The following is a 10,710-nucleotide window of genomic DNA, read 5'->3' on the forward strand; positions in this document are numbered from 1 at the left end:
GAGAGCAGTGTGGTTTCTGAGCCTGGATGACCACCGGAATCGCATGGGATGTTTAAAAACAAAAAAGATCCCCTGGCCTAACACAAAGGTGGAAAAGAGGAATCTGTACTTTTCCATCACTCCATAGAAAATCCAGATGATCAGCTAAATCCAAGGACAGTTAATATAAAGGAAAGAACCCTGGATGGTTCATACTTATCCACCAGGCCTGTACTCTTGTCAAACCTCCAGGATGCTTCCCAGGACACCTACTAACCCCACATCCAGGTCAGATGCCTCTCTTGACACACCCTCGCCCCATACACCCCCAAAGCATCCTGCACAACATTCGTCTCAAGAGATTGTAACTGTTCACCAAAGAAATGACTAACAAATCAGAAATCACAGATTTTGGAAGTAGTTATTTTCAACTGTGTGAATTTAGCTAATTAACTTCTCTGAGTATCATTTTTTTCTTAGAAATGAAGAGATTAAACTAATTCTCTTAATGTTTACTTATTTTGAGAGAGAGAGAGAGAGAGAGAGAGAGAGAGAGAACACGCAGGGGTAGGGGGAGAGGGAGACAGAAAATCTTAAACAAGCTCCATGCTGTCAGCACAGAGTCTGACACACAGGGCTCGAACTCATGAACCCCAAGATCATGACCTGAGTAGAAACTAAGAGTCAGACGCTTAACCGACTGAGCCACCCAAGCGCACTCTAATTGTTCTTCCAAACTACCACCTCGATTTGTTGTTCAAATTGCAAACTAAACACTGAGAGTAAGTAAGGACCCCAAGAAGACAGAGTCCACACCCATGGAGGCAGGAGTGGGCCCAGCCCCTTCTACCACCTGGACAGATGTTCCTTGCAAGGTGGCAAGGAACCCCACAACGGGGGAGAGCCAACTAATTTCTTATGGATCCTCTAGTTATAGAACCTCGTCAAGATAAAACCGTATCAAATGATAGCCAGGCTCTACAGAAGACAGCAAAGTAAGGGGCACAGAGTATACAGTCAATAAACATTTGTAGACTATATTGGTGCTTTCAGTTGTTTTCTATTCGCAAGTAACCTGGATGGTAGGCAAATCTGCCTCGTTTTCAGTACTTACTTGCACACTCATCTTGAATATCTACGGTGGCAAATGGCATGTCTATCAGAGAATCCATAGCACTAGCTTCAAACTCTTCTTCTTCAAATGCTTCCGTTTCTTTTGACACGTTTTCACACTCACTAGACTCCATTCCTCCTGTAACATACCAAAAAGAAAAATGTATTATTTAACTTATTTTTGAACATTGTATCCTACACTAAAACAAGTCACCTGAATTCAATATAAATTAACATCTCTTGAGAAATGACACAACTTGTCTTCAAACATACTGTAAACCTAAGTATTATTTATATCCTATTCTACATTTTTACAATGCACTTTTATGTCAAACAGCATTAATAATTTTCTGAAGCACAGTATTCAACTCAGGGTTAGACGGAGACAGTTAATCAACAATCCTCAAGATCTTTTGTAGCTATCTTTTCTTCATTCTAAAATTGCATTTTTGGGGCACCTGGGTGGCTCAGTCGGTTGAGCGTCCGACTTCAGCTCAGGTCACGATCTCACGGTTCGTGAGTTCGAGCCCCGCGTCAGGCTCTGGGCTGATGGCTCAGAGCCTGGAGCCTGCTTCCGATTCTGTGTCTCCCTCTCTCTCTGCCCCTCCCCCATTCATGCTCTGTCTCTCTCTGTCTCAAAAATAAATAAACATTTAAAAAAAAATTAAAAAAATAAAAATAAAAAATAAAATTGCATTTTTTTCCGCACACTTTTGAAAACAAACAAATAACGTTTTGTCAGTCTCCTTCGTGTTTATTTTTAACAATATGATTTATGTGTACTCATTTGTACAAGTTCTAACCTTTATTTTTTTTCCAATAAAGACTTTTAAATTTTTTCTCTCCATTATTATATTCATATTGGAAATTCAGTTTAAAAGGCAAGGCTCTAAATATGCTTCCTAGAAATTCAATGATTAAAAAGCAAAAGATCTTATAGCTTCCTTCACAGGCCTCCCAAGGACATTTGCTAGTATTAAAGCCACATTTCACATTTGGTCTTTGTTTTGTTTTCTTGTTATGGATGGAATAGTCTATGTCTCGGGTGGAGGTAAAGGGAAAGAGGGTGTCTGTTCAAGCTGATAAAGTTAACTGCAAAATGTATCAGTAGGTGGTAGTTCCAGTACCATTATTTTGCAACACTTTTATTGAAAGAACATAAGTGTGGTTTGAAGTAGGACTGAACAAAATCTTGGGATAATTGTATTTACTAAAGACTAATTTACCATGAAAGGTATTAATGAAGTTATTTATTTCATTTTGTTGTAATCCTCTATTTTCAAATATAATACCTAAAAAACACACTCCATTAAAAATATGGCTTATAATATGGGGCACCTCGGTGGCTCAGTCGGTTGAGCATTCGACTTCAGCTCAGGTCATGATCTCAACGGTTCATGAGTTCAAGCCCCGCATCAAGCTCCGTGCTGACGGCTCAGAGCCTAGAGCCTGCTTTGGATTCTGTGTCTTCCTCTCTCTCTGCCCCTGCCCTGCTTGCACTCTCTCTCTCTCTCTCAAAAATAAATAAACATTAAAAAAATAATAATTTTAAAAAAAGGGAGGAAAGAAGGAAAGAATAAAAGAATATGGCTTACAGTATACAACATAACTATCACTGAAGGTCATAGTTAACATATATATCCAAAAAATCTAAATTTTTATTGCAATCTGAGTGGTCTCTATTGTTCTCACATACACACCACACATGCACGTGCACGCACACACTCATCTATTTTCTAGATATAAGCAAAAAAAAAACACAAAAAGATTTTTATATAAATTAGTCGTGTTAAATACCAAAACAAACAAAAGCATCAGTACATTCTTAATAATGATGCTATTTATCAAGTACGAGTGCCTGGCACTCAAGTGTTCAACAAATATTATTTTAGCATGAGTCTAATCATAAACTTACAACTATTTGAAATATGTGAGAACAAGTAAAGGTTCCCTCTCTATTTTTTGCTTGCATTGAAAAATACAAATGCAGTTTATACCGAAACAAAAATTTTAATAATAGATCGACACACATCTAGTACCTTTGGGCACTTGCAGCTACATGTAAAGAATCATTACTGACCCGCTTACACTTGAAAAGGTAGCAGCAAAGAGTATTTGGGCAGTTAAATATGCACAAAGCTGAATGAAAATCAGAACAAAATGAAACAAACCCAACTTTCGTTTTTCTCTATTGTATCCTTAGCCTAAGAACCCGTTACTAAGCTCTGAAGAACTAATGTACCCCATGGTCACTGTAATTAAATAATGTAGAATATACTTGAAATTTGCTGAGAGACCTTAAGCATTCTCATCCAAAAGAAGTATGTGAGGGGATGGATGTGTCAATTAACTTGACTGTCGTAATCCTCTCACAATACATTATAGAAAATCATCACGCTGTACACTTTAAATATATACAATTTTATTTGTCAATTACATCTCAATGAAGCTGGGAGGAAAAAAATAACTCAGTGACATGAAATTGGCCATTAGCACTGACATTTCAATTGTAGCTCTAAAGTCCATGTGCCACTTGGAAATAGACTGGATTCTTGACAATACATGGAATGGCATAAGAGGCTGACTTCTGGGCTCTAATCATACACTTTGAAGGCAAAAGGAAAACTTGAAAAGCATGATGAATTAAATTTTGTCATTTTTTAAATGAAAATAGTTCTTGAAATACTTTAGTTTCTCTCGAGCTCAATTAACCAATAGAGGACAGGGTGATGTGGATCCCTCTAGCTACACCAAAAGGAGACTCGGGAAAGGACAATGGTGATAACAGAGGCATTTAGGTAAAGAGGCGAGGCCAGCTGGCTGCTGTAACAGAAAGGGCCTGCAGGGCTCCCGGGGGGCTCAGGTCATGATCTCGCGATTCCTGAGTTCAAGCCCCGAGTTGGGCTCTGTGCTGACAGCTCAGGGCCTGGAGCCTGCTCCGGATTCTGTGTCTCCCTCTCTCTCTGCCCCTCCCCTGCTCGCTCTCTCTCTCTCTCTCTCTCAAAAATAAACACTAAAACAAATTAAAAGAAAAGAAAGAAAGGGCTTGGTACCAGAAATCAGAAGGCTGGCATTCCAGGGTCGTGTTGCTCCCACTCACTAGCCATGTGATCCCAGGCAATTCATACCAACTCTCCAGGCCCGACTATTTATCTCATCTCCTAGATGACATCGTTGTCCTAGTTGAAAAATTCTAAATCCTGGCTGCATTTAGAATCACCTGGAGCTTTTTAAAATTACCAATGTCTCGGTCCCACTCCAGGACAATCAAATCAGAATCTCTGGAGATCAGGACAGCTGCTGGTATTTTCCTAAAGCCTCACAGGGTGATTCTAATATGCAATCGAAGTTTTAAAATCACTGCTCCAAAAGATCCCCTTTCAACTTCTTCCATACCTTGATTCTACACCACACCAGATTATGTTAACAGTTGAGAATAATCAACTTAAAAGTGAAAACTTAGGGGCGCCTGGGTGGATCAGTCGGTTAAGAGTCCTACTTCAGCTCAGGTCATGATCTGGCGGGGAGTTCGAGCCCTGCGTTGGACTCTGTATTAACAGCTCAGAGCCTGGAGCCTGCTTTAGATTCGGTCTCCCTCTGTCTCTGCCCCTCCCCCACCCATTCATTTTTTCTCTCTCTCTCGCTCAAAACTAAATAAACATTAAAAAAAAAAAAAGTAAAAACTCAGATCAGATGTTTACTGTTAGGGAAAACTTTCTTATCCCCAGCTCAGGGCTGAGTTAGGGAATCCTATCCCCTTCCCAGTACCTAGTGCTTCCTCCAGTCATAGGACAAATACACAATGTGGTACGTCTCCATTAGTCTGTCTTCTCCTTTAGACACTAAGCTAAAGTAATCACATATAATTTACCACTGAAACTGGGACACTTTTGAAAGTGAAAGAGGACACTTTTCATAATTACACCCCTACCAATAAGTATGGTCCCCATATAAGTCCCTTAAGTGCCACACCTTCTCACTTGATTCCTCAATGCCTAGTACAATGTACAGCTCACAACTGGTGACCAGTACATTTGTACTGAATGACTGGATACAGAGAAGCACACACTTGAGAGTAGTTAATAAATCACTCAGTTATACTGCAGTATGGCTACTCAATGCCCAAGAACAAATCATTTCTGGTGCTGAAACAGCAGCTTCAGCATGTCACAGATTCTCCTTTTCACGGGACAATGAAGGAAAGGTACTGCTATCCCAAACTATAAAAGGTAAAGCATATGACTTGCTCACTATCGTTCTCCATCTTGTTAAATAAGGCATATATAAACTCTTGAATGCAATGCTATGTCAAATCAACAGTCCAGAACTTGAAATACAGACTTTGTTCCATTAAACTACAGAACAAAAGAAACCATGTTTGTAGATATGAACTATTAAATAATAGCATTTAAACCATAAACTGGTTGTTTTGAGTACTTAAAACTTGGTGCAACTATAGTTAAAATTATCTTTTGCACAAATCCAAATAAGAATGATGCTAAGTGCATTCGTAACAAAAATGAGATGAAACCGGGAAACTACTCCTACTAAAAACAACAGCTAACACTTGAGCATGTAGTAACGTTAGGCTAAGCTGAAAGCACTTATAGATAATGACTCCTTTAATCCACACAACCATGGTATCGGGGAGGTACTATTAACTTACTGATTTTACAGACTAGCCAGTGAAGTAACTTGCCCAAGGTTACAGTTTAAACATACGTAGTTTATGGAGCTGTAAACTGAGGGAATCCTTTCAAAAAACACTCTGGCAATAGATCAGGAGCTGTAAAAATGTTCTTCTCGCTAACATATCTGTGTCTATCACATATATTGACAAAGACTCACCACAGCTTTGTTTAAAGAAAAAGTGGAACAACTTTTCAGAGAATAAAGCATACTCACTCTAATGACAACCAAGAATAATGGTTATGAAGACTAGCACAACCAAAGAAGTTTGTTACTAATACTGACTTTTTAAAGCAAATACAATATTGTATGTTCTATACAGACAAAGACTAAAGGAAATATAAATCATTTCTAAATGATGACATAGCCATACTCAATATATTTATATTTCCCCCCCTCTGCTAGTCAAACATTTTAAATAAAAAATTACTCTTATAAAAATGTAAGGCGTACATGCAAAACTATATATAAGTATACACTAATATTCGAATATATGTGCACTTCAGCAAGTGACTTTATTAAAGACAGGCCAACAGAGGGGAAAAAGGATAGCCAGTTTTGCCCTTTGCCACAAAAAAGGCAAGTTTCCTACTTGGATAATAAAATGTGATTTCATTAGATAAGATTCTTCTACTCAGTCTGCTAGTTACATTCCCCAAGACCCAATGGAAAGGGTCACTGCCATCCATGCCAGTCCCGGTGTGGCTACTAAAAATAGTAGCATCCTACATCTAGATAAGGGTTGAGCTGTGTGATAATCAACAAGTCAGCTTAGCTTTCCTCTTCATAAAAAGAGACCAAAAATACAATCCATTACCAGAAAGAAATGAAGAAAATAAGTTAATACTGTGTGAAAAGGAACGTTACTTGGTAAACTCCAAGATCATCTTAAACTTCGCTAGTTTGAGGGAAAGGCCCAGATGCGCCATCAGTATCCAGAACTGCAAGGACACGCACTAAGCAGGGCGCCCGGGGTGTGGGTCTCCTTTCTCCCGGACGATTCCCCACCCACTCGCCCCGCCCTCCGCACCAACCCACAAGGTCATCTCCATAACATCTGTACACAAATTTCTATTGGTTACTGGCTGTCATGTAACACATTTTAACATTTTAAGGGTCTTTATATCTTTTTATGCGTTTACACTACAAATATCCCGCCGGGGAGCGTCTTTTCTCTGATTGGCTTTTGGTCCCTTTCGCCCCAAGTCCAACCCTTCGCTCGCTCTACCCACAAAGTTCAGTTCACAAGAAATGCGGACTTCAACTGGAAATGAATTCTGGGCCCCACTACAGATTTGGCGCCAGTTTAAAAGAGGTCATTTCCACACCTAGAATAAAATTCTACGTGAAACAGCGGGATAGCTCGGGTCTTTAATGTCTGCGATAAACAAGGAAAACCGCGATTTTGTGGGTTTCGTTGACCACACAAACACCGTCGGGGGGCGGAGGGGATGACTTGAAATTTGAACTGAAGGTCACAAGATCAGAAAGGGGGAAACAAAAGTGAAACTTGGGGCAGGTTCACACCCCTCGCCTCCCGCCACACCAACAGCGCCTGCACTGGAACGCTGGGTTCCAAGCAGCAGCCAGCACACCCGGTTGCGCGGGGGGCCTCGGCGCGACCCCCGAGTCCCACTGGCACCGACAAGGGACCCCGAGCGCGGCGGGCGTGAGGTCGCGCTCCCAGCGCTGGTGGCGCCGGCGGGGCGGCGAGGCCCGGCCCTCCCCGAGGCCGGGCAATGAACGGGGCCCACGCCCCCGGCCGCCCACCCGGCCCGCTCGGCAGCCCGGGCTCACCGGCTCCGGGGCGCTCCATGGCGGCGGCGCGTCGGGGCGGCGCGTCCGGGCAGGCGGCGGCGGCGGCCCGGCGCTGCGGCCCGGGGCCGAGCGCGAGGCGGAGGCGGAGGCCGGGGCGGAGCCGGGGACTCGCGGGCGGCACGGGGGGGCGGGACTGGAGGAGGCGACGGCGGGGGGCGACGGGGGCTCGGGCCGCGGCGACCAGGCCGGCGGAGACGCCGAGCCCCCAGAGCCGCAGCGCCCGCGGGAGCCGCATGGTCAGGCCCGGCGCCCGGCAGCGGCGGAAGGGGCCGGGCGATTCGCCCGGCGGTACCCGGATTGGGGCGAGCGACGCCGGCCCCGCTCGGGGAGGGCGGAGAGGCCGCCGCGACCGGCGCCCGCGGAGATCTGGGGGCGCCTCTGTGCCTCGCGGCGCTGCGTGCCCGTCTGCGCTCCCGAGCCGGCGGCCTCTTGCGGCCTTTGGCAGCCCTCGGTTATTTCCCGTGGCGCGGCCTTTCCCGCCCCAAGCTTTGGGATTAGGGTGAGCTTGGGACCTGCCTCCAAGCATTCCGTGGCCCGTGGCCGCCTGAGGATCCATGTGTTTAGTTTTGCAAAGAGCTTTCAAAAACAGTTCTGATTACAAAATATTTGCAAAGAACGAGATGTACAAGAACGAGACCATGTCCATCTGTATAATTAGATGTGTTATTGACTTTGCTTGAAAAAACAAAAAAGTCAAATTGTGGCAACGTCTCTAATTTTTAACAATGGCTTTATGCCTAGAAATGGAAACCGGCTAACTGATTTTTGTAGATTAAAGCATTGGTAAAATGGGAGGAAAAAGCAATTTACTTAGTTGGGGGAGGGGAGGCCTTTTGACCTTGGAGCAGAATTCTACTGGACTTTTAAGTGCAAAGAAATCTGCATTTAAGAAAAATTAGACGCACCCCCTAAATTAATGTAGCCTGTTTTGCGGATACCACTTGACTTATCTTAAATGCGTCCTAGAATGGGAATGGAAGCAAAGAAGACCTTGGTACAACCACAATAGTTGACATAAAGATCATACACAGAAAGTAATAAAGCTCGTTACTCTCATTCTAAAATTATTCTAGCAAGTTGAGTATTTGATTTGCAGACTCATAACAATCATGGGCTGATTAGAGAGGCCTGACGGATTCCCCTGTCCTGAGGTTGTGCAGGTGAATAAGACATCTTTTTTTAAGGAGCTCATCACCTAATAACAGAGAAAGAAACACGAGTATCTGCAATAAGTTATACACTAAAAGCTGCAAAAACAAACAAAAAACAATCCACACTGCTATTGAAGGGGATAAGAATATGCCACCCCAAAATATGTCACTCTGACATTAAGATTTGGGACTGGGGGCAATTGAGAAACTGCAATGAAAGAACTCTGCCTTCCCCCTTTCTATGAAAAGCAGGGTAAGTGTCACTTTGTGAAGATGACATACATTTCCATTTGTAAAGATTTTCCCCTTTTCAGGAAGAGGGGGGAGTCATACCAGGAGAGAAGAGTAATTCTTACCTGCATAAGGAACCGTACTAAATAACCCTTATTTACCAAACATTTCCTGGTCACCACCTGAAGGCAGAGACAAAGTCTATATTTACAAGTGCATAGAGGTTATTCAATGTATTGTTGAATGAAACTTTTATAAGCATCAGATCTGCTTAAGCAGTCAGATTTGTGAAAAAAAGAAAGCAACACACCCAAATAAGTTTCATAAAAAAGAAACAGTGTCATAAGTAATAATGTTCTTTTTTATTTAAAAAAAAAAATTGTTTAATATTTATTTATTTTCGGGAGACAGAGTGCAAGCAAAGGAGGGGCAGAGAGAGAGGGAGACACAGAATCCAAAGCAGGCTCCAGGCTCCAAACTGTCAGCACAGAGCCTGACACGGGGCTCAAACCCACAAAGCGTGGGATCATGACCTGGGCTGAAGTCAGACGCTTAACCGACTGAGACACCCAGGCACCCCCCTAAGTAATAATGTTCTAAAGCTTCGCCAACCTGAGGCTAAAAAAATAGCTGACATTAACATTAAGATCTGACTGTTAATTGCTGCCCCTGCAGAACTCTAGCCCCTGATGAAATACCTCCAAAATACCTTTGGGGTTCTAAATGGTGTCTGACATCGCTAATGAATCTTCCAGGCTGCCATCCTTCCCCAGCCTTTGCCTCACTGAGCCCTTCTGGTTCAGTCTCCTTTCCAGGAAGCCTTCTATCCTCACCAGACATTTGCTGATTGGTGGTTCACCTGGCCACATGGTAACAGTCCTCATGGTTACAATCTCTTGCAAATGAGAAGACTGATTCTTCCCCCCATGCATTACATTCTGCTTGGTGATGTTGAGAGAGACGGCCAGAGACAACAGATCCAAAATGGAGTCACTTATGCTAAGTCTCACGTCAGTAAACCAGGTCTTGATAGATACCTCACCTAATTACAGTTTCAACTTTTCCCAGCAACGTAATCTTAAACAAGTAAATCTGGAAATTCCTGGTCAGCTATAGTGAGATAATCTACCTGTTGCCCCTTTCCAGCCCCCAAAGAAAGATAACAGTCTGCCCTTTCCTTTTCCCTGCCCCCTTTTGCCTATAAAAGTTTCACATTTTGTTCAGGTCTTCGGAGCTCCTTTTTATTTGTTAGATGGTATGCTGCCCCTATTCATGAATCATTGAATAAAGTAAATTTGATCTTTACATTTATTCGGTTGTTAACAGCAGATAGGGGGACACACAAGATTGCTTGGACCTCTGAGAGTTAGAGAATTCATTGAGATAGCATGTTCCTTTTGTGAAAAACAAGATAGGAGGCCCCAAACAGAGTCACTTATGCTAAGCCCTCCGTCACCACACCAAGACTTATAATAGTTTCAACTGTCCTAGAAATGGAACCTTAAACCAGTCAGTCAGGAGTTGCCTGATCAGCATTAGTTAGGGAATCTGCCTGATAGACCCCCACCATCAAAAGGAAAGTAACCTTGCAATAGTCCATCTAGTTTTTGATCCTAGTATAACTTCCTTGTTTCCCCTCCCTTCTGCCTATAACAGTCTTTCATTTTGTACAGCTCCCCAGAGCTCTTTTCTGTCTGCTAGGTTGGATGCTACCAGCTTCAAATCAATT

At 42.9% G+C, this 10,710-nt stretch overlaps 1 protein-coding gene across 4 annotated transcripts in view; it reads right to left on the bottom strand.

Moving 5' to 3' along the window:
• Positions 1-7,885, bottom strand: part of AKAP7 (A-kinase anchoring protein 7) — a 151,907-nt gene extending 144,022 nt beyond the window's left edge. Inside the window, exons 1-2 of one of the 4 annotated variants that reach the window (XM_019420616.2) lie at positions 7,579-7,878; positions 1,094-1,231 (exon numbers count right to left, since the gene is read on the bottom strand). In XM_019420616.2, coding sequence (XP_019276161.2) covers positions 1,094-1,231; positions 7,579-7,834 — 394 coding nt within the window. In that variant the 5' untranslated portion in view covers positions 7,835-7,878. Of the gene's footprint in view, positions 1-1,093; positions 1,232-7,578 lie in introns of all 4 variants that reach the window. The other 3 variants (XM_019420618.2, XM_019420617.2, XM_019420619.2) reach the window with 3 other exon arrangements.
• Positions 7,886-10,710: the final 2,825 nt, after the last annotated feature.

This window comes from Panthera pardus, unplaced genomic scaffold, assembly GCF_024362965.1.
Source record: "Panthera pardus isolate Hobbes unplaced genomic scaffold, ASM2436296v1 HiC_scaffold_17, whole genome shotgun sequence".
Classification (NCBI taxonomy): domain Eukaryota; kingdom Metazoa; phylum Chordata; class Mammalia; order Carnivora; family Felidae; genus Panthera; species Panthera pardus.